Consider the following 23,159-nt stretch of genomic DNA (forward strand, 5'->3'; position numbering starts at 1 on the left):
CTCAAAACTTGTTGACAGCCGACTGACGAGTTTGCAGTTGTAGAAGTTATATAAATTACTTACCAGCTGGAATAATCTTTTAATGGCGCACCCGCTTATTTAATCGTATATTGACAAATTTCGTGAAGTTTAAATGCCGTTGGTAGTAGCACAAACAGACTGGAATTAATGCATGTTAGCTAGCCATTTATGATAGCTAGCTAACGTTAGCCGCTAGTTAGAAATTGGCGCTGCAAGTCTGTGGCCAGTGGCCACATCAGATTGGTAGAATTAGCTTTGCTGCTATTATAGTAGCAGCTACTCCACGTTTGTTATGGAACGCATGGTAGGGAATTATATCTAATCACAGGCATGTGTTTAATCTCTATCACTATTTCCGCTAGTCTTGAAGTTTTAGAAGCCGTCCACACAAACTGGAGCTAACTTCAACGTTTTGCAATGGCATGGAAATCAAGGACTCGCAGCTTGCAGGTTTTTGACACGGAGTTGAGTGCTGATACGGTTGAATGGTGTCCTGTTCCCCAATGGCATCACATTCTGGCATGTGGGACCTACCAGCTACAGAAGAGCCAAGATGGGGTAAGCACGTTTTAAAAAGTTAAACATTCTGGCATGCCTCGCCATCATAATCGTGGCACACGTGGAGTTGTTTTTCTAATATCAATTTCGCATTTGTTGTGTTTTAAGGCAGTTGAAGAGTCGGACACGCCAAATAGGATCGGCCGATTATATGTGTTCCGTTATCAACAACAAGGGGCATTGTGTCCCCCTTTGACTGAACTTCAGCGCATTGACACACCCGCCATACTAGATGTAAAATGGTAAGTGATCTTACTGTCCTCAGGAAATGGTATAGTTGTGGGAGTTGTTGTGGATGAATGTAAGCTGATATTGTAATGTCATCAGGTGTCATGTTCCAGTGTCAGGACAACCACTTTTGGGCATGGCTACAGCCACAGGGGAACTACAGCTGCACTCGCTGCAGGACACACAGGTGAGAGGGCAACGTGTATTTCACTAGGCCTGCAGTGAATTCAGTTCTGCACTGAATGTAACCCGGGCCTGTTAGGCTAACATACCTCATCATGCCTAACTGGCTTAGGACTTGTTTTTCTCATGACACTGTCTTTAGTAGGATGGCCTTTGTGTTCTGGATAAAGTGTCAAGCACAGAGCTTGGCCCTGAAAGGCTAGCACTCTCCTTGGACTGGTCTACAGGGAGAGGTGACAGGTTAGTGATCATGTTTTTAATACCTTTGCCTTACACATTAGAGTGGCCAAGGCTCTTTTTTTATCGTCAGGTCACATGCAGTGTGATATTTGTGTGTGTATTAATGCAACATAGCATATCGTCATGTCTGAATGCATTTATCGTCTTTGTCTCCATAGTAGTGCAATCCGTGTGGTGTCCAGTGACTCTAAAGGCTGTGTTAATGTGCTGGGTCTGACCGAGACGAGCCTGACTGCTCTGTCGCAGTGGAAAGCTCATGACTTTGAAGCTTGGATAGCAGCCTTCAGCTACTGGGACACACAGATCATTTACTCTGGTGAGAATGACTGACTTATTTGTTGTTCTCATCTGATCACTCCCTTCATGTGCTGTCTCCATAGTTGTCTTTCACTTGTGAGATGTGGCACATTAGGCAATGGCGTGATATACTGACGGTGGTTAGCAGAGGAACACCCCTCCCTACCCTCTCTGCACAGTGCATGGGAATGAAAGCCCTTGAACGACTTGGGTAATGTTTATGCTATTTCATCACCAACCTCTGTCTGTCTCTGTCTGTCTGTCTGTCTGTTTTCATCTGTCTGGAATGTGCCAGGTGGGGATGATTGCAAACTGAAAGGCTGGGATCTTAGGATAGGTCCCTCCTGTCCCACCTTCAGCAGCAAGAGGTGAGACGTGCATTTTGGCCTCTGCTCTCATAGGTCAAAATGCATTTTCTGTCAGACACCTGACTAGGATGTTGTAGCTCCTCAGGGATATCAATGGACTGTGCTTGCTCACAAAGACTTTGTCAGTTTGAATTAATAGTCTCATTGACAAGTTTGAATGATTTGCTTTTGTTTGTTGTGCGGCTGCACCACACCTTAACTCTGGTTCCTGGAGTTGACCAGCAGATGGAGACATTGAACATGTTGTATTCCATTTTGGTTCTACTTGTTGTTGCTTATTGAAAAATTGACTGTATCGGGTTTCCACCCCAATACACAGGCTGTGAAATATTTGTCATAATAATGAGTTGATAAGTGTAGATAATATACCTTTAAAATATGTACTGTTTAATATTAGTTTATTTAGATTAGTATTTCCAAGTGCAATCTGATTGACAGTCAGGCAGCCGTTCTGATTCTACTTTATTTCACCCCATGCCACATATCAGTGTTGATCTGCATGTGATCTATTGCCATCATGCAATATTTGTACATTTGCTATTTTGCAGTACTTCCAAATAATTTCTATGTTCATGACATTCCAGCAGTTTTGTGCTGCCCTCACTCACCGTTTCAATTTTTTCCTCAGTCACTCCATGGGCGTGTGTAGCATTCACAGCAGCCCTCACCGGGAACACATCCTAGCGACGGGCAGGTAATCACCTTTCAGTAAGAATTCGCTCTGCCAGCTAGAGCTCATTCTCTGTGCTCTGTGCATCTCTTGAGTGTCGTTCATTGCCCTGTCCTGTGTCCAGTTACGACGAGCACGTGCTGCTGTGGGATGGGCGAAACATGCGGCGGCCTCTCAGTGAAAGTGCCATGGGGGGAGGGGTGTGGCGTCTGAAGTGGCATCCTACCCACGAGCACCTGTTGCTGGCAGCCTGCATGCACAACGACTTCCACATACTCCACTGCCAGGAGGCTATGGGTAACTATCTAGTAACTAATCTGTCCAGCCAGTCATGGTTAATGATCCACATTATGTTATTAGTCTCGGTGAATGCAGGCATTTTAGGTAGGGTATGTAAATATATAATATAAGGCAAGCTTCATTTTAAGGACAACGATTCATTAGACATTTGACTTCAATGAGCTGTAGGCATTTAGAGGAATTAGGGCTTCTAAATTGGTTTAAAGTTTGTTTTTGTTTTCCCTTCTTGTAGAGGGCAGTGAAGGACCTTGTCCCATCTTGGCCTCCTATGTCCTACACAACTCCCTTGCCTATGGGGCAGACTGGTCCCGCGTGTCTCTGGACAGCCCTCCTCCGGCCTCCCCTCAGGGGTCGAGAGAACCCAGCCGACCCCAGCCAGAGGTGGGGGGCCACCTCAGGATCCAGTATGAGTCCCCCACGGCCAGCTTCGACACCTCCCTAGAGGACGAGATGGGCCGCTACATCCCCGAGCCCTCTCCCCAGCCAGACCCTCGCTCGATTGCGGCCCCCACACCAGCGCTGGACTCTCCCTCGGTCTCCTGCCTGCTGGCCAGCTGCTCTTTCTACGACCACATGCTGCACGTGTGGCGCTGGGACTGGAGCCCAAAGGAGGCCGAGGCAGGTCAGGACCAGGCTACCGGTGACAGCGCAGCCGCAGCACTGTGAGACGCAACCACAAACAGTCACGGTTGACTTCCTATTCATCAGAACTGATGCAAAGAGGCGTCGATGTGTCAAACGTTTTACATCAGGGTAGACGAGGAGCAAAGCTGACAAATGAAGGGTACTGTCAGCATTGCTGTGAGCCACAAAAAAATGAAGGTGGTCAACATTGCATATGTACAAATGAAAATTCTAGTCTCCCTGGTCATCTCAGACACTGTAGCCTATAGACGGGCTTCCCGTTTACCAATAAAACTAGATGCATGCGCAGCCTCGGGGCAGAAGACGCTCAGTGGCCGGACACGTTATAAACTTAACCTAATAGTCGGCTGCTGGAAGGCTTTTTTGTATACCCATGCTGTCTCAATGATGACACCTCATGTCAGAGTTTATTTCAGAATTTGGCAGTTTGTCATGTTATTAATATAACATAATTCTTTGGCGTTTTTGGCAAAGATATGCATTTCAGGGCTGTTTTGATTGGTGCGTTTTCAGCACAAAAAGTCCTTGTAATCTTTTCGTGGATATCACTGCCCTATGCTTTCCTATGGTGCTTTCTGCCTCGGAGTTGTGCAAACATTTTTTTTAAGGTGACGTTGCATAGAAATCCATGTATTAGGTGCATTATGGAAAAATTGAACATGAAGTTCTCAAAACTAATCTTGATTGGCTTCCCCCAAGGCAGTGCTGGAATGCACACAAGAGAGGGAAAGTAGGGAGGACACTGAGGGAAAGGGTTGTGTATTTGTTGAGCTTGAGTTTTTTTCTAAACGATAACCTTCCCCCAGTAATCACCAATACCTTTAAAAGAATGGATATTCCCAAATTAATGAATGTACACTTTCAAGAATTTGTCAGTGCTCTTATAGATTCTAGATTTTTTTTTTTCATCCCATATGCAAACTTTTCATAATGATGCCCAACGCAATGTGGAGAAGGACAAGTGCATGTTTCAAATTGATGAGGCGGCACTAAAAACAACACACACAGATTACTTGAAAATGCACCAGCAATGTCTACCTATTTATTCTATCAACCAGTTTGTTTTTGCAAGCATAAACAACCTTTTTTTTTTTTTTAAACATAAAAAAAAGTCTGTATTTTCAAGACTGTCCAGGCAATAAATGTTTTTAGCATTGTACTCCATTTACAAATCTTTGATTACTTCAGCATTTTGTATCAACATCCAGGGAAACTGTTATATGAATATTTTATTTAATTGGTACACTGAACCCAAGAGACACATTTATGGTATTTTCACAAAATGTTACACATAAATCAGCACAAGCGTTTATCAGTTGAATGCATGTTACATTATAATATCCACAGCAATCTCACCATACCACAGATGTCCAACACCCATATGAATTGCTAAGCACTGTTGATTTTATGTGTGGTGAAGTTGCTTCTGGTCTAGTTCATACTTGTCACTGTTAACGCACAAAGTTTTTGGGATACAGTTTGAACAGTTTTCCTTCCTGTTTGGGGTCAAGACCGTATTTCTCCAGGTTGTCCATATCAAATGTGCCCTCTTCAATATCCTTTTTAATTTGTGGGGCAACAGTCTGACTGAAGAGTGTCTTGGGTGTGAGAACAGGCTCTGTTCCTTCCGGGGCACGATAGGACACATAAGGCCTGAGTTTAAACCCCTCCAGGGAAGGCACTACAAACTCTGGAATCATCTCCTTCACAGAAACAAACTTCCCGCTGCAGGTCAAACGGCCTGCTGGTCTAGCCCCTCTCCCTTTGTAGTTGGACCTTGGGCCACGCTTGCTGGTGAAAGCAGACATTCGATCTGCTCCTCTTATCAGCCCACGTGTCAGTGTTGACAGCAACCCCATCTTTGCAGAGTTTCTGTCAAAGTCACAGTGACACAACCTGTTGCAGTGGCAGGGAGACAAGAGAAAAGGACACATTGGTAAAGTTGCAGAAGGCATGATTAGTACTAAATCAGCAAACTGATGTTTTTACTTCTTTCATAGTTGTCTTGAGTAATATTATGCTATTTGACCAAGTATAACCTGGCACAGAAAGAGATGGCTTTCTTGACGCTATCCCATTTCCTTCGTGCCTTGCTTAAATTACTTATTGAATACCCATCAATTTGAAGGACTTGCAGCCTGACAGTAAATATGCATTCACTTGTTTGCCTTTTTTTTTTCTTTTTTTTTTCATTTCACGTAAATGTAAGCAAATGCGATAACACCCGAATATTGTGGAACACTTCTGCGTTCTTTGGCATCATTAAGCCTGAAACTAACACAGCACAAAAAAAAAGTCAACCAGCACAATACCCTGACAGTCGCTTGTTGGACAGACTAACTAACAGCAACACACAAAAGTGACCATGTGAGAATTTGTTTAACACACACATTACAGTCTTTCAATGGAAAACTACGTTAATGTTGTTAATGGAATTGACATTAGCTAGCAAGCACTATGGCCATCACATCGCTAGCTAACAGGCTAACCTTCTTGATTACGCAATAATTAGTGGCCAAATAATTGCAGGAATCACAACAGTTATCAGAACTTCCTAGTTTCATTCATCTTTGTTTTGCTTCATGCGCTGGTATGGTAAATGTGACATGTCAAATGATACAACTAACAATAACGTTAGCTAGCAGGGTAGCCTAATGGTAACGTTTGATAATTTCTCCTAAGTTAACATTACATTAGACCCAGCCACACATAAAGTTTAACAAGCTAAATACTGTGCGATATATGTCCGGTGAAACATAAGAAATATTGACAGAATAACCTTTAAAAGTTCAAAATCCAACACAAGATCAAAAACAATGTTGCTCACCTTGACCAGCATGCTAGAAGACGAATAATTCGGCATCTGAGTAAAGCTGCCTGGGATTGGGCAAAACCAATTGGCACTAGCCAATAGTAAGTGTAAATGCTCAGTAAAGTGAATGTGTGTCCCACATACGTTCGCACACATCCAAAAAGACAGCCTGAATGGGTGAAGTGCCAAGACTGAGATACGGAGGCGATTTAAAAGATTATTAGAGTAAGTAGACCCTTTCAATCAGACGATCGCAGATAATCAGAGTGTGTTTTCTGCATTCTGATCTGGTGATTTCAGTGACACTTGTGTTAAAGGATTCGTTGGCATAGGCTTCTCTGGAAGTGTTGCAAAACAACCAGCCGAAATATTATGCACTTCTTCGAGTACCCCTTATAAGCTGAACTTCGCGTGAGCTCAACTTTTCACACCCGGTTGTCTCTGCTCAACTTTGTTGTGTGTGTGTGTGTGTGTGTGTGTGTGTGTGTGTGTGTGTGTTGCTCAACTTTGTTTTGTGTGTCTGTGTCTGTGTCTGTGTGTGTGTGTGTGTGTATGTGTGTGTGTGTGTGTGTGTGTGTGTGTGTGGTATGGTATAGTATGTTGCTATGTAGCCTAATAGCCAACCTCCAAATAACTGACTGAAGAACTAAGTCTATAGCCTTGGGGCTGTCCGTGTTTAATTTGGTGAGCTGACAGTGGCAGTGTTATGGACTGTGGTTTCTGTAACAGATTGCTGTGAGTGTCTTGTTACACAAGGCATGGACAGGAGAGCTACTGTCAGTCACTCTGCCACTCCGTGATCATATCATATCAACTTTCTGATATGCATATGCCCATGCAATAATAACGGAGTAATAATTATGGGTGTTTACCTTACCCAGTTCAATGTGTGCAGGATTTTAAACAGACTCACCCAGTTCCAGTTCTTTCTTTTTATCAGTTTTGTTTGCTCACGAGCTTTTTGTCATGAGGACCGTGAGTGCAAGTGTAACATTAATCTACACACTTTTATTTTAATCATACAAAATGACCAGGCTATAGGCTAATTGCAGTTGCCTGAATGAGATGTGTCAAAAAAATAAAATAAAATAAACCATGATTGTCTCATCAGAGAATTTCTCTATGGGACCAAACGTTACAACTTTTTTGCAGTCTTTGGAAGACTTTGTTTTGGAATCTCCTATTGTTCTGTGACCATAGGAACCTCATAAATTCAGCAAAGCTCCGCTTTAACCCTTTCTGATTTCAGCATTTAAGCAGATGTTTTAATCTAGTTAAGGAGTCATCATGAGGTCCTGTGGAGTCATGGAACCTGGTAGAATCTGGTGTGTCAATCATGACCTAATTTCATTGATCACCATGCAACAGGACAACGCCACTGCAAACGTAATGATAACGTTTGCTCATAGTATCATTAGCTGCTATTAACGTTAACTTACATTAACTTAATATTACAACAGCTTATGCTCCAAACTGGTATTGTCATTTATATTTTAGTTATCCCTTATGTTTATACATGTTGTTTCTGAATAGCCTATAGTATCTTCCTGAATTGAGCTGTCACTTGCTAACTTTAATCATTAATTTGATTGGTTAATGTTAGCATTTATGATATTTAGCACACGTGTTACTGTTGACATTATGCCATTGCTCACATGCCTTCACAAAGAGGTATAGCCTACTATTTGGCCTTCATGACAATGTGCGTGTAACTGTAACTCAGTTGAAATATACTGTCACCAATTGCTGAGTCAGATGGTGTGTTCAAAAACGTCTAGCCATATTTTTCAGACAGATTACATACGTAGCCTACGGTACAAATTGGCTGTATTATGCACATTGACAGTGAGTCCAGCATTCCAGTCAGGCTTGGAATTTCACCATTTGGCCTTCAGTTGGGCATATTTGGTGGGGGGCACAAAGGCCACATGCCAGGGCACCAAGGCCAAAGTTAACTATACAGTAGTAGCATATAAAAATGATCAAAGTTGTATTTAGCCTATTCACTGCAGTAGACCTGCATCACTGTATGAAACATTACAAAAACATGAAACATGACATTACATAACTGTAAATCATCTGATCATCTAATAATTACAGATATCTAGGCTATATATAACATTTATTTTATATTTGGCCTGCTATGAAATCATGTATTGAACAATTTAAGCACAGCTCAGCTTTAAGAAACTCAAATAGCCTAGATGCATGCTTAGCATTTTGTGATCATTAAGGCTAGGCCTACTTTCACAAACTCTGCTGTCCTCTGATTTACCAATATCTAGGCGATATTTGTAACATTTAGTTGGTATTTGGCCCGTTATGAAATCATGTGGAACAATTTAAAACTTAAAGCCCAAATTTGGAGACATCCATGCATGTCGAAATTTACTGCAAATTCAAAACTGGATTACTCTGGAACAGCTAACTGTACAGGTGACTGCCTGGGTTCGTGAAGTATTCCACCGAGATGATATAGGGAGATCATGGACGCAAAACCTTCAGTAGAATGTATGATTAAATTGAATTATATTATTTACTTTTCTCGCGAACCGTTCAACACAGCAATTATCGGCTAACATCGTTTAAAAGCTGAGAAAAAGCTCTTTCATGTGACACTTGTGATGTCTGTGTGATGATGAGTAGGCTAGGCTACTTCACGAGTAGTTCAACTGAGAAGAATGGGTGAATTTGGACGCACTTTCTTTCTTGCGCTGTCACTTTTTCCACTGCGTAAAATACTAAATTCATTTGCGCTGTGAATGCTAAGATTATTTTGACAGGCCACAGGCTAAATAAAAATAGCTATTAGTAGGAGGCAAAGCAGAATATTAAAAGAAGGGGGCACCAAGGCCACCGTGGCCTGTAAACCTCTGATTTTCAAAGGGGCATCACGGCCAACGCAAGGGGCTACGACGGCCATGCATGAAAAAATTCAACGTAAAAATTCCTACCCTGATTCCAGTTATTGAAAACAATGGCCAATCAATATGCATTCGAATTGCTGCTGGTTTGAAGTATTTATCATTTCAATATTTTATTAGACAGCACATTTTATTTACACATACAGTAGCAGTGATGTAGTACTCGAGTCCGTCTCGGACTCGAGTCCGGTCTCGAGACCGATTTCTGCTTTCTCGGACTCGACTCGGACTTGTTCTTTCAAAGACTCGGTCTTGACTCGGTCTCGGACCACAGTGGGAGGAGAAGGACTCGTAATTTCAAACCGAGTCCTCGAGACCAACGCATTTTTTTATGTTCATATATAAAAAATAAATCAAAATGAAATTTCACGACGGCCACGTCTTTGCCCCTTGTTGGCCTTGGTGCCCCCTTCTTTCAATATTTTGCTTTGCGTCCAATTAATAGCGATTTTTATTTAGCCTATAGCCTGTCAAAATAATCTTAGCATCACAGCGCAAACTAATTCAGTCTTACACAGTGGAGAAAATGACAGCACATGGCAAGACAGAAAGTGCGTCCAAATTCACCCATTCTTCTCAGTTGAAATACTCGCAATCGCTAAGCCTACTCATCACATAGGCACATGTATCACATCACATGAAAGAGCTTTTTCTCAGCTTTTAAACAATGTTAGCCGCTAATTGCTGTGGTGAACGGTTCGCGAGAAAAGTAAATAATATAATTAAATTTAATCATAACGTCTACATAAGGTGCTACACCCATCTCCCTACCCATTCATCTTGGTGGAATACTTCACGAACCCTTCGTTCAACACATGACAAACCATATATCAGAATAAACAGCAGACCTTACCGAACACAAAGGTGTAAAGCAGTCCCCTGTACAGTAAGCCGTTCCAGAGTATTCCGGTTAAATTAAAAATGTAATCTGCAGCAAGGTCTACATTCATGTCTCCAACTTTGGTCTTTAGGTTTCAAAATGTGTTTAAATCGTTCTTCATGATTTCATAACAGGCCAAATACAAAATAAATGTTACAAATATTGCCTAGATATAGGTAAATATTAAAATCAGAGGATATACAGCTGAGTAAGAGTTTGTGAAAGGAGTCTTAATGATCAAAAAATGCTAAGCATGCATCTAGGTTGCATCAGTTTCTTAAAGCGGAGCTGTGCTTAAATTGTTCAATACATCATTCCATTACAGGCCAAATATAAAATAAATATAAATATTAAATATAGCCTAGACATCTAAATATTAGATGATCAGATGATTTACAGTTCTATGTAATATGTCATGTTTCATGTTTTTGTAATGTTTCATACAGTGATTCAGGTCTACTGCTGTAAATAGGCTAAATACAACTTTGATTATTTTAATAGCCTACTACTGTATAGTTAACTTTGGCCTTAGTGCCCTGACATGTGGCCTTTGTGCCCCCCACCATATATGCCCAACTGAAGGCCAAGTGGCCTTGCCCCTAAAATGGTGAAATTCCAAGCCTGGGTCTAACTGTTGATTATTAATTGGGGTGATATTAAATCATGAATATGAAAACTGTAAAAACATGTTGTTTTTTAAAGGACTCGGTCTCGACTCGGACTTGCTTCCTCAAAGACTCGGTCTTGACTCGGACTTGACTGTATTTGAAAACCAACGGACTCGGTCTCGACTCGGTCTCGACCCTTCAAAGACTCGGTCTTGTCTCGGACTCGGCATAGGCGGTCTCGTCCCCATCACTATACAGTAGGCTTAAATCATAAGATTGTGTAGGCTTATGCTATATGTGGGCAAACATACTGGCTACTCAGCACTGGAAGCACTGTGGGTCGTACTGTAATTAAATTGGTTGTACTAGCTGTGTTGGCATTATTACCCTTTACTGATGCTTTGTTGTTGTTTTTGCAAACATCTGGTACTGGAGTTTTCATGGCATTGAATCCTGCCTACCACCTGCCATCTGTAGCACGTCTTAATACTGTGTTTGCTTGCCTGTTGCGTCTTGGTAGCTTTGGGCAGGATGGTGCTCATTGTATTAATGAGTAGCCTATCTGTAGTCCAAGAGTCATCAGAATTACTCACATTCCTGTGTAATCTTATGGAAAGAAAAGAGATAGTCTACTCTGTACAAAGCTATTTTTCATCTGGACACTAGACAGTATGGTTATGTGGTGGTAAGTTGTCTGTCTATCAGTGTCACCACACATGTGATGTGGTGTCATGTCACTATTCTTTGTTATTTTGTCATGTTGAAGAAGTATCCCACAAGGTGAGCTCGTTGCTAGTAATCACAAACTTGTATCAGTGAATTTTAAGATGTTTCAATCTTTTTTTTTTCTTTTCTTAGAAATGGAGGATGACACACTGGAGGAGGATAGCTGCAGCATTTACCCGGTGAGTTCAGAACGACACCAGATACGCGAGCCGCAAGGTTTGCTGGCCAAGCCCGTGTGTGGGAGTAGACTTGTGGGAGTGTGGTCATACTTCATGTGATGGTTTGTGTTATGTCTTCAGGCGGTGCTGCCCACTGGAACTGAAATCCGAGCCCGGGTACATCGCTTTGTGGAGGAACAGATGCAGGCCACTATGGTATATCACTTGATCGCAAAAAACATGTTGGAATGTTCAATAACCATCCCCATACACACAATGAACACAGAATAGAGCCTTAACAAAAATGTAACCTTCACAAAAGCCCACATACAGTACATACTTTATCAAACATTTTTTATCTTACTGAGAGGCTGACATTGGCTGATGTCTGTGTTCCCCAGTGGACTGGTGCTCTACTTGGGGCTGCAGTGGTCATCTCCGCCATTGGCATAATCGTGTGTTTACTGTACAGAAGACGGAAGGCTCGTGAGTGCCCCACTGCTGCTTTTACATGAATGTATTTCATCAATGCTAATCTTGAATTTCCCCTTGAGGATCAATAAAGTATCTATCTATCTATCTATCTATCTATCTATCTATCTATCTTAAATACGTTGTAGGCTTACAGTATATTGGCTTCAGCAGTTTACTGGTGAAGAACTGTTGTTTTCACAATAGCACTTCATAATTACTTTTTCCTTTTAACTGAAATGTATCTCTTTTAGTTAGTTTGCTTTTAAAACAGCTTTTCATGCACACATAGCTTAATCATTATTTCAATGCACTGTGCAGAGCAAGAGCAAGCAGGAGTGCCTCATTATCGCTTCAGGAAAAGAGACAAAGTGCTTTTCTATGGCCGTAAGATTATGAGACAAGTAAGCCTGGCTGATTGTTCTATTTATCTGTCATTCTGTTGTTATTTTATTGTATGCTTTTTATATTGTAAAATAAATTCCCTTAAGGATTACAAGCCTGGTTCATCCAGAGACCAAAGTTGGGTTTCATGAAGCATTCAATCCCTCTTCATGCTAGTGGACCACAATTTAGTTTTTGTCCGTTTTTGCTCTGGCTCATGCAGGTGCAGACTCTGTCCTCTCCTCCCTCCAATGGTCCAGTGTCCCGACAGCGCACTCGCAAGAGAACCAAAGTCCTTTCGATAGCACGCAAGTGTGTAAATGAGAAGCTGTTTCTTGTGAACAGTATTGTGTGAAATATTGTGTGTGAGAAATACTGTATGTGGAATGTATGTGTGGGTCATGCATTGAGCCGTGTGTCTTGCGCTCCTCCTGTCCATCTGTGTCCCCCCAGGTTTCTGCGTATCCGCAGTGCGCCCCCAACCCTTCAGCCCAAAGAGCCTCCTCCCTCGGTTCTGGAGGCTGACCTAACTGAGTTTGACGTCCAGAACTCTCACCTGCCCTCCGAGGTCCTGTACATGCTCAAGAACGTCAGGTGCGGGTCACCCCCATATCCTCCTTTATGTCTCCCTCCCTCTCTCAAGGCCCCTTCCAGCACTTGTATTTTTGTCTCAGGGGCCTCCAAGACAATGGCCTGATATAGCAATAGCATTGCCTGGGTGTTGCATCATGTCCTGCATTGTCCTGCTATGCCCCACCTCTGCAGGCTTCTGGGTCACTTTGAGAAGCCTCTGTTCCTGGAGCTGTGCCGCCACATGGTGTTCGTGGAGCTGCAGCAGGGGGAGGGCCTCTTCCGGCCCGGCGACATGGACGACAGCATCTACGTGGTGCAGACTGGACGCCTGGAGCTGCACATCCACGAGACCGTAAGACAGACTCAAATCCTGATCACCCCATAAACGTAAGATCGAGTAAGTCATCATGTCATGTGTACTTCTAGAGAACCTATAGAGCAACAAAAAGTAAAAAAGGCAACAAGGTATTTTACATAAAGCATACAATAAATACTAAGCTTGTGAACATGAGTAAAACTGTAAGGTATACAAATACCCCATAAAAAGAAAGGAGGAAAAAACCTTTACAAACTGAGAGCAGCTGTAGAGCATCACAGGACATATGGCTGCTATATGGCATGTCATGGTGACCTTTGACCTGTTGAAGCCCTGCCAAAAACAGTGGATGATAATGATAGGGAAAGACAGAGAGAGTGCCAAAGAGACAGACTGACTGTGTGTCCTTTCTCATCAACAGGATGGCACAGATCCGGTGGTGAAGGTGGTCCTGCCAGGAGACAGCGTCCACAGCCTGCTCAGCATCCTGGACGTCATCACCGTAAGCAGCCTGCCTTAATGTCGGCCACCTCTGACAATGTCATAGACTGCATTTAAATGCGCTTCAGTATCCCAGATATGAGGCTTATCCCGATGTTGATCATGCTTACATGATAAACACTGTTTCAGTAACTGTGTGCAGTGTTTTATTGTGGTGTTTTCGCCAAAGATTCTAGAGAGCTCTCTACTTTATCTCAGTTTCTTTTGGAGCACTTCAGGTAGCATAGTCGTTTCTCTCAAAACCAGGATATGGGCTTATTAGGGGTTGTGAAAATCGGGATATGATGTGCAAGCACAAAATTGGAAAACGTATAAATCAGTGTCTCCCATACATTGATTTAATTTTGACGGCCCACCACAATGAACATTGACCACCACACAATGATTTTCTATGTTGTACTATTTAAATGGGATGAAATCTTCGTTTCATCTTTCTATCTCTCTCTAATTAAGTTATAGGAAGCAGTATCCCTACACTAACGTTAAAATACTGTTGGGTTGTCGAGGTTTGCACACTATAATATTAAAGCTACTTGTCAATATTTACTTCTTGTGCAAGGCAAGTATAACTATAGGCTATTCATTGTATTGACTCCAACACAGAATGTTTGCTCAACACCCCCCCACACCTACCACCACAAATACAATTAAATGCTGTAGGAAACACTGTAAATCCAACAATAACTGGGATACTCAAGGTCCATATATACACATTCCTAGTTAGCGTTAACACCTTAAAGGAAAACTCTGGCGATTATTCACATTGCATGATTTTAAAGATGCCCCCAGAGTGTAGCACTGTAGCTGCCTGGCTCCTCTAGCTTTTGGCTGCAGCAACTCGAGCTAAAAATGGCCTGAGCTCTCCTTTGAGTGCTTTAGTCTCTCTCTGAGCTCCTATTCTTTTCTCTTGTCCCGTACAGGGCCACGCTGCCCCTTACAAAACAGTGTCTGCCCGAGCTGCTGCTCCCTCCACCATCCTGCGATTGCCTGCGTCCGCCTTCATCTCCGTCTTTGAGAAATACCCAGAGACTCTGGTCCGAGTCATTCAGGTACTGTTGGAGTATGGTCACACCTCAGTGCTGCTGGTGTCTTTCTATGGACCCTATGGAGTTACGGGCTGTTCTGGAGTCAAAGTTGTACTTAGCTGAGCCAAACTTGGCACTGAGGCCCCCTCTGCTTTGGTTACTGTGCATATACATGAGGTCGTTTGGCTGACGATTGATCCTAAGCAACCTGCGACCTGCATTGAAAGAGCGCATTTGTCAATACATCTGCTCCGTGAGCTTAACCCATGACTGCGGAATTCCTGCTATCCATGGAAGCACACAAGGGCACATTGCTTAATGAATGCATGAGCATAATGGAATTTGTCCTGCCTAATTGATTGGAGGCAACGGAGTTCTCAAAGTTGTACAAAGCCCATTGCAGTGCACAGTGAAGGTTTTTTAATTAAGGAGAGACTTTTAATTAAGCTGTGTCGGAGACGGCATCCCTTGTAATCACAGTGCCTGATGTAATTAGCAGTAGCTAAAGCAGTAGTAGTTCACCACAGGCACAAGAAACATGAGGCTTTAAAATCTGACCTCAGACCCTGTCCAGTCTACTAACCTTATGCCCGAATGTGGCCAGTAGTAATGGTCAGTGGTCAATCACTGTGTTGTTATTCTGTTGTGTGTTGTGTTGTTCCAATGTGTTTACATACTTCAGTAATCCTAATTGTTCCCTTGGCGTATGTCCAGATCATCATGGTGCGCCTGCAAAGGGTGACGTTCTTGGCTCTGCACAACTACCTGGGCCTGACCCAGGAGCTGTTCAACCCAGTATGTACTCACATATATTCCACACATACTGTATACCTTGAGAGTTATTGCTAATGTAACTACTAGACATATTGCATGTTGACAGTTTATAATTAGTAAGATAACATAGTTGCTCTCCCTTCTGAGTGATGATGGCTGACTTGTCCCTTGCAGGAGAGCCAGGCCATCCCGCTGGAGTCGGTGGCCAGTGTGCTGGGGGAGGCCCTTCCGGGCAGGGGCCTGCGTAGGCAGTCACAGACCCCCAGCGCAGACGAGATAGCCATGAGAGAGAGGGTGGCCACCAAGCCTGCGGATCCACCCAACGACACAGGTGTCAGGAGCAGAAATTGTCTGCAAATTGTCATTGCAGCCATGTCTAGGGCATTCAGGTCAAATGATAGATAAAGCATAGAGCAAACATAGATTGTGTGTGTGTGTGTGTGTGTGTGTGTGTGTGTGTGTGTGTGTGTGTGTGTGTGTGTGTGTGCCTGCCTGTGTTTAGGTGCCCAATGCCATACTGTACTCTAAAAAGTAGCAGGCGGTCAAATTTGAAGACAGTTAAGAGCAGTGATCTCTGGGACAATTTCAGTCTGGTTCAGTCTGTTCTTATATGTTTTTCTCTTCCTCAGAGAATGTCAAACATTCACCATCGGACAGCCCATCTTCCATGTTCAAGAAGTCTCGCTCCCGCTCCCTCTCCTCCCCTGCAGACACCTGCAACCTAGGTACACAACAGCACCATCTTCGTCATCCTCACCATCCGCATTAGTGTTTATACAGACACAACCAATTGTGCTGTGTCATGTGTACATATGTTGTGGTAGGAAGGAAGACAGAACAGCAACTAATGCTCTCACGCACTAATTCATTCATTTCTAATTAATTTTATAATGTCATAATGACTTCTCCTATGCCGTCATGATGTGTGTGTGTGTGTGTGTGTGTGTGTGTGTGTGTTTGCACAACAGAGGCAGCTGTTGACAGCAACAAAGTGTTTGAACGTCCCATACTGGTAAAGGAGGATTCTTCTGCAAGTTCTGTCGCTAACAAGGTACAACAAACAGATATTCTACGGCTTTTTTCAATTCAAGCTTACGCTCACTTTATGTATCTTTCTCTCTCGATCCCTCCTATTGTCTATCCCATACATGCAACATACACACACACACACACACACACACACACGCAGAATGTCCGGAAGAAGAGTGTGACCATGCAGACCTCGCCCTCGGCTGTGTTCCATTACTCCACAAGCAGCCCCTCAGGCCACGTCCACCACAGCAAAATCAACATTATCTTCCAAGCGGCCAAGAAAGACCTGCTCAAGGTCATCCAGCTCCAGGTCTGCACTGGACTGCACTGTCCCTCACATCTTGCATCCACATCAGGGGGGGTACACATACACATCCACATCAGGGGGGGTAAACATCAGGGGGGGTACACATCCACCTCAGGGGGGATAAAGACTTTTTGTCTTTGGACTTTTAAATCTGAACTGTAAAAATCGTCAATTGTTTGCCCTAAGCTGTAAACAAAATTGCAAGCAACAAGGCAATAACCACAAACCTTTGCCTCTGTTTGCCAAATCTAAACACATGTGGGGCTTTAGGCTCAACACACCACTTATCTCTTGTGGTAGTATAGCCCTCAGCTCATCACAAGTCAGTGAATATATGCTTTTTTATCAGTGCTTGTACTGTACTTATCAGTACTTTATCAAGACTTGTTGGTTGGGAAATGAACACCCTGTAACTTTTCATCTGAATCCACATTTGCAGTTGGACTCTGGTGCTGGTAGGGAGTGGTGTCTGTGTGTGTGTGCGTGTGTGTCTTCGTGTGTGTGTCTGTGTGTGTGTGTGTGTGTGTCATGTGTGTGCTGTAAATAAGTGTTGTCCTCATTTTCTTCCATCAGGACACCAGCTTGCTGGAGGGAAGGGTGTCTCTGAGACAAGTCAAAGCAGGCACTCTGCTCGCCAGTCAGGGTGACCAGGTCAGTCACGATTCATCTCATCCTACTAGACACACTGAAGATATAATGTAGATGTTTTCTTTTTATTGAGAAAGTGTAATGTATTTCTCATCAATACTCATTCATAATGAATGTGAATTTGTATAGACTCAACCCTTTAGAGCACTAAGATGTCTCTGACATAATTTCCAATGGTTTCATATTAATGGGGAATCTACAGGGACTGACTTACCATTGCACTATCCTAGTTAAATTCCTATAAATACTAAAAGTCATCTGTTCTTACCTGCCCCTTGTGTCCGTGTAAATTAGCTGGATGAGTTTAATGAGTTATTGGATGAATAAGCACGCTGCCCTCAAAACAGAAGTGCAGTTAGTGTTTGTTGTGGTGAGGCTCCTGTGGACCCCGGGCTGAACGTCGGGGTATTCGAAGATCTGGAGCATCTGGAGGACTTGATTCATTTGTGTGTACCGAAAATTTTATGGCTAACTCAAACTTTATGGCTATGTCAGACTTTATGGTCCCACTACACAATTTCTTTGTGTGCTCTGTTCGGCTCTCAACATCTTTCTAAATCTCTCTAACTCACACACACACACACAGTTTGCGGTTTGATTGAAGATTAATTTGCATTGCAGAACATTTTTCTCATTGCCAAATTGGCGATAAACATGGAAAATGACCTAGACAAATGTATGTTCTATGCTAATCAGCCATCTCTCTCTCTCTCACTCACTCACACACACACACACACACACACACGCACACACACACGCACACACACGCACACACACACACACACACACACACAGGATGTGAGCGTGCTATTCATCATTTCGGGAACGCTGCACGTGTACCAGCGCACGATCGACCGCAACGAGGACAGCTGCCTGTTCGTGGCGCACCCTGGGGAGATGGTGGGTCACCTGGCCGTGCTGACTGGCGAGCCGCTGATCTTCTCCGTGCGGGCCCTCCGTGACTGCAGCTTCCTCAGCATCTCCAAGGCCCACTTCTACGAGTGTGTGAACAGGGAACACCGCCACCACCACAGTGTCCTGCACACACACACACACACACACACACATATGCACACTCTCACAAATACGGAAAGTGCTTTGCTTTCAGACACCCAATAATTTAAGACCACTCCATAAATGCATTGTTTCAAGTCTCACCCGTAGCTTCACATCCCTTCAGTCAAAATCGTATGCTGGCCCTACCCCTTGAGGACAGAAACTCTTTAAATGAAATAACATGGTAAAGAGCTTTTGTAGGTCATCCCAACCAGTACCCATGCACCTATGTTTGACATGTCATAGAATCTATCCTATGTAAGGGGGAAGGATTAACCTGTAAAGCCAGGGTCATGGAGAGATATGTATTAGAGCAAGCATCTACTCCCATTCTTCAGGAATCACGCACAGACTTGGCTGTACAATTTAGGCTAAATGACCAGATAAAGATTTATTGATTGTCCAGAGGTCAGTTTTTTCAGTCTTTTAGTTATTAATGATGGATTTCCCATGTAGTATGGGATCTTGATATAGACTACACTGCAGTGTGCACTCAGTTTACCTGATTACATTTGGTCTCAGAGTCTTATCTGACAGGGAAGGCCATTACCTGAAATATACGTGTGTAGGGCCAAGGATAAGTATTGACCCCAGTCTGAATCAACACTGATGTTATAGGCTTTCCCTGCTTAATGGACTGTTACATACAAACACAGTAATTTAAGTATAACACAATGTGTTTGTCATTGTCTTTTACTCTGTAAATGTGTGTTTGCCTGTTTAAGCACTGAAATGTTTCTTCCATATGTCGCTTAATAATGTGTTATGTTTATGAGTAATTTAAACTCTCGTGTATGTGCATGTATGTATGTTTGTGGGGGTTTTGTATGAGTGACCTGTCTCCTCCTCTCTCTTGTCCACTCCAGGATCATGCGGGAGGAGCCGCGGATGGTGCTGAACGTGGCTAACACAGTGGTGCGCAGGGTCTCCCCCTTTGTGCGCCAGATTGACTTTGCCCTGGACTGGATGGCCGTGGAGGCCGGCAGGGCTGTCTACAGGTAGCGGTCTGTCCTCTTGCGCTACACCTGAACACATGGGTACCCTTCCTGTGCAGCACTGGTGGAGTGCTCACAAAATCATTATGACACACGCTGCTGCCTGTAGGTTTTTCACGAAGGAAGGGTTTAGTTCTCCTACTTTGAACATGCTTTATGCTGTATCTCGTGTGTGTGTGTGTGTGTGTGTGTGTGTGTGTGTGTGTTTTCTTTTTATTTTATAATGTACATTTGCATTTTTTCTTACTCATTTGATCTCTCCCCATATCCCTGCCCTTCAGACAGGACGATGAGTCCGACAGCACGTTTATTGTTCTGAGTGGACGCCTGCGCTCCGTCATCATGAAGGACGATGGGAAAAAGGAGCTGGCAGGAGAGTACGGCCGTGGTGACCTCATTGGCGTGGTGAGTGGCCCGAAGAACCATTCCATCTGAATATGTGCGCACAGCTCGCAATGACTCACCACAATGTTTCATAGAAGTTTTTATTTAAATGTTTTAATTATGTTTTGTTTTGCTTAGTTCCGTTTTGCACAGTTATATTTCTATTTAAAATGGCTGTATGGAGTTAATGAAAGCACACATTTTTTGTGGATGGAATATAGCCAAACCTTTCATTTCATTAATGAGCTCTTTTTTTGGTCATATGTGCTAGCGTGTACATTGTGCTTGATTGATAGAGCGTGGCATGTATCAGAGTTTCTCTCCCAGTAAGCTGCATCTCTGCTCCTGTCCAGGTGGAGGCGCTCACGCACCAGAGGCGGGCCACCACGGTGCACGCCGTCCGCGACTCAGAGCTGGCCAAGCTGCCTGAGGGGGCACTCAACTCCATCAAGAGGTCCTACCCACAGGTCTGTGTGAGCCAGAGGACACCCCTCTCTCCTCATTCATTCCCTTGACTAGGACACTAAACAGATGAACAAACAGATTGTCCTCGATGTACAGTTGCTCCTTCCATTCCTCCTGTAGCAGTTAATGATATGAGATTAACAATTAAATGGCTGGTTTTAATCTGCCTTTTTATACTTGAATTATCAGAACCAAAAAAAAAAACATTTCTAAGTATTCCAGAGAGAGAGAGAGAGATGGAGAGAGATATCTTTTTTGACACATTTTTGGCAAATGATGTTAGTTATCTGGTGAGTTCCTGTGGTGCCCGTAGTGCTGATTGTTTGTCCTGTGGTGTTGAAGGTGGTGACTCGGCTCATCCACCTCCTGGGCCAGAAGATCCTGGGGAACATGCAGCAGCCCAACGGGCCCCTGGCAGGTGAGATGGGGAGAGAGAGAGAGAGAGAGAGAGAGAGAGAGAGAGAGAGAGAGAGAGAGAGAGAGAGAGAGAGAGAGAGAGAGAGAGAGAGAGAGAGAGAGAGAGAGAGAGAGAGAGAGAGAGAGAGAGAGAGAGAGACTCAGAGGGTGAGGGAGGGAGAGACACACAGATTACATTTGGCGATGGGTAAGAATAGTTTTGTGGGAGCTGTCGTCTGATCTCAGTACAATTCTACACTATTTCTCCATCTGTCTTCTAAATGTGTTGGAAGAGATATCAAAGACAGACAGAAATATTATTTTGTTAGAGCCAAGCAGAGGTATACAATGTCATTTCTACCTTCACACGGGGTGAGAGACAGACTGAATCCTAGACTTACTGACTTACTTTATCCTCTAACCCCTCATTTCCTGTACCCCACACAGCTCACGGGCTGGGCCTCCAGACTCGGGCCAGTAAGTGGGATACGAACCCGGCCTCCAACCTGTCCACCGTCACCATTCTGCCTGCATCCGACGATGTGCCCCTGACCACCTTCGCCCTGGAGCTCCAGTATGCCCTGATGGCCATAGGTCAGCTCTGGTCCACTGCCTCGGTCACACTCTGCACCACTGGACAGGCATAGGCAGCGACATTGCTTAGCCTTTTTGTTTTACTCCATTAAAGTATAGTTGATTTTGTTTTTATTTGTCACATACATTTATACAAAGTACAATATGTAGCGAAATGCTTTTCTGTCTTCAGACTTTAATTAAAGCATAAAGACTAGTGGCCATTTCAATGCTTCTCACTGAAATGGCAAAACTAAAGCCGGCCATTTCATTTCTGTAATGGTCATCAGCAGCGTGACTGACATGGTTTGGCCTTTGCTCTGTTCTCTCTCTCTCTCTCTCTCTCTCTCTCTCTCTCTCTCTCACATGTGTGTGACCAGGGCCCACGTTACTCCTCAACAGTGACACCATCAAGCATCAGCTGGGTGCCGCAGCACTGGACAGGTGAGCCAGCTCGCACAGTCACATACCACTCTCTGTCTTTCTATAGAAAATATATGGCACTCTCCCTCTTTCTATAGAACACAGTCATATGGCCCATATGGCTCTATAGCACTATGGCCCACTCTGTGCATCATGTGTTTGTCCCGTCTTGTCTCATCAGTAGACATGCTGGTCTCTTTCTTGGCATATCTAGAACATTCTTTGGTTGGAGTACTGAACTATGCTTCACCTTTCTTAATGTACTCTACACGCACACTTAGCCTGTTCTTGTGCTGTTCTTGTTCTTGTTTCATCTGTTCGTCCACCCCTCTGTCCCCTCTGCCAGTGTGCACGAGTACCGTCTGTGCAGCTGGCTGGGTCAGCAGGAGGACATCCACCGCATTGTGCTCTACCAATCGGACGACACTCTGACGCCCTGGACCCAGCGCTGCCTGCGGCAGGCCGACAGCATCATCATCGTGGGCCTGGGAGACGGCGAGCCCACTGTCGGAGAGGTGGGCACTGGGCTTTGGGTGTTTCGTCTGTGCTTGTGAAGTTTGTTCACTATCAAAAGTATCTAGTTTGATGCAAAGCCATACCTCTGCTGGTCAGAACAGCTCATGAAAAGGCTCAAAATAGTTTAGGGTTTGCTCAGGTTCAGAACATCAACACTTGTTCCAGAGAGGAAAAGTCATTTGTTTGTAAAAAATACTAGATAAAATGTCAGCCTACACACAGGAGAGTATTTCACAATTCACTGAAAACAGCCAAATCTGACATTTTGCTCAGACGTTGGAAAAACAACAAATTGATTTATCTGACTATGTGATTTATTTATCAATCAGAGAATTGGGGAGCAATATTTGACAATTTATTTGGAGGATAAACCCCTTAATATTAGAATTAGAGTTAGAATCTATGACCATAATTTGGCAACTTAAAAGCCATGTCAACAACAGGAGCTCTTTCTTCTACCTGCTTTCAGTATAAAAGGTGTGCATATGGAAATACGATAAATGGAAATACAATAATGTCTGAATGTCAGCCCCTTACAGTTTCAAAAATGTGGATGAAGAACATAGGCTTCGGGGGTTGGGGGGTGGATTTTAAGACTCACTGGCACCCAGTCAGTAATCTCTTTTGAGCGCAAAAACCACGGTGAGGAGGATGAGATTTCAGTGGAATGATTAGCGTGCGGATTAGCGCTCTAAAAGTCCT

General features: G+C 43.6%; 3 protein-coding genes across 4 annotated transcripts in view; 2 read left to right on the plus strand and 1 right to left on the minus strand.

Moving 5' to 3' along the window:
- Window positions 1-4,674, plus strand: dph7 (diphthamide biosynthesis 7). Its single transcript, XM_042102092.1, has 9 exons — window positions 1-579; window positions 688-821; window positions 907-994; window positions 1,136-1,230; window positions 1,389-1,546; window positions 1,823-1,895; window positions 2,524-2,589; window positions 2,690-2,862; window positions 3,098-4,674. The coding sequence occupies exons 1-9, from the start codon at window positions 439-441 to the stop codon at window positions 3,529-3,531; spliced, it is 1,362 nt and encodes a 453-aa protein (XP_041958026.1). The 5' UTR covers window positions 1-438; the 3' UTR covers window positions 3,532-4,674.
- mrpl41 (mitochondrial ribosomal protein L41) lies at window positions 4,562-6,463 on the minus strand. The gene is made up of 2 exons (XM_042102094.1): window positions 6,338-6,463; window positions 4,562-5,406 (listed from the first exon to the last, which is right to left on the minus strand). The coding sequence occupies exon 2, from the start codon at window positions 5,367-5,369 to the stop codon at window positions 4,962-4,964; it is 408 nt and encodes a 135-aa protein (XP_041958028.1). The 5' UTR covers window positions 5,370-5,406; window positions 6,338-6,463; the 3' UTR covers window positions 4,562-4,961.
- pnpla7b (patatin-like phospholipase domain containing 7b) overlaps window positions 6,422-23,159 on the plus strand; it is a 24,579-nt gene continuing 7,841 nt past the window's right edge. Inside the window, exons 1-24 of one of the 2 annotated variants that reach the window (XM_042102090.1) lie at window positions 6,422-6,547; window positions 11,593-11,639; window positions 11,760-11,834; window positions 12,020-12,104; window positions 12,411-12,493; window positions 12,697-12,785; window positions 12,927-13,067; window positions 13,239-13,398; window positions 13,784-13,864; window positions 14,784-14,912; window positions 15,603-15,683; window positions 15,837-15,993; window positions 16,292-16,387; window positions 16,631-16,713; window positions 16,852-17,004; window positions 17,575-17,652; window positions 18,445-18,650; window positions 19,572-19,703; window positions 19,982-20,105; window positions 20,438-20,551; window positions 20,892-20,967; window positions 21,393-21,539; window positions 21,899-21,962; window positions 22,288-22,456. In XM_042102090.1, coding sequence (XP_041958024.1) covers window positions 11,595-11,639; window positions 11,760-11,834; window positions 12,020-12,104; window positions 12,411-12,493; window positions 12,697-12,785; window positions 12,927-13,067; window positions 13,239-13,398; window positions 13,784-13,864; window positions 14,784-14,912; window positions 15,603-15,683; window positions 15,837-15,993; window positions 16,292-16,387; window positions 16,631-16,713; window positions 16,852-17,004; window positions 17,575-17,652; window positions 18,445-18,650; window positions 19,572-19,703; window positions 19,982-20,105; window positions 20,438-20,551; window positions 20,892-20,967; window positions 21,393-21,539; window positions 21,899-21,962; window positions 22,288-22,456 — 2,568 coding nt within the window. In that variant the 5' untranslated portion in view covers window positions 6,422-6,547; window positions 11,593-11,594. Of the gene's footprint in view, window positions 6,548-7,770; window positions 7,799-11,592; window positions 11,640-11,759; window positions 11,835-12,019; window positions 12,105-12,410; window positions 12,494-12,696; window positions 12,786-12,926; window positions 13,068-13,238; window positions 13,399-13,783; window positions 13,865-14,783; window positions 14,913-15,602; window positions 15,684-15,836; window positions 15,994-16,291; window positions 16,388-16,630; window positions 16,714-16,851; window positions 17,005-17,574; window positions 17,653-18,444; window positions 18,651-19,571; window positions 19,704-19,981; window positions 20,106-20,437; window positions 20,552-20,891; window positions 20,968-21,392; window positions 21,540-21,898; window positions 21,963-22,287; window positions 22,457-23,159 lie in introns of those variants that run through there. The other variant, XM_042102089.1, reaches the window with a different exon arrangement.

This window comes from Alosa sapidissima, chromosome 8, assembly GCF_018492685.1.
Source record: "Alosa sapidissima isolate fAloSap1 chromosome 8, fAloSap1.pri, whole genome shotgun sequence".
Lineage (NCBI taxonomy): Eukaryota > Metazoa > Chordata > Actinopteri > Clupeiformes > Clupeidae > Alosa > Alosa sapidissima.

Coding starts and splice junctions, on each gene's coding strand:
- dph7 (XM_042102092.1), top strand. CDS start 439: ATGGCATGGAAATCAAGGACTCGCAGCTTGCAGGTTTTTGACACGGAG. Junction 580..687: donor TACAGAAGAGCCAAGATGGG/GTAAGCACGTTT, acceptor TTGTGTTTTAAG/GCAGTTGAAGAGTCGGACAC. Junction 822..906: donor GCCATACTAGATGTAAAATG/GTAAGTGATCTT, acceptor TAATGTCATCAG/GTGTCATGTTCCAGTGTCAG.
- mrpl41 (XM_042102094.1), bottom strand. CDS start 5,369: ATGGGGTTGCTGTCAACACTGACACGTGGGCTGATAAGAGGAGCAGAT.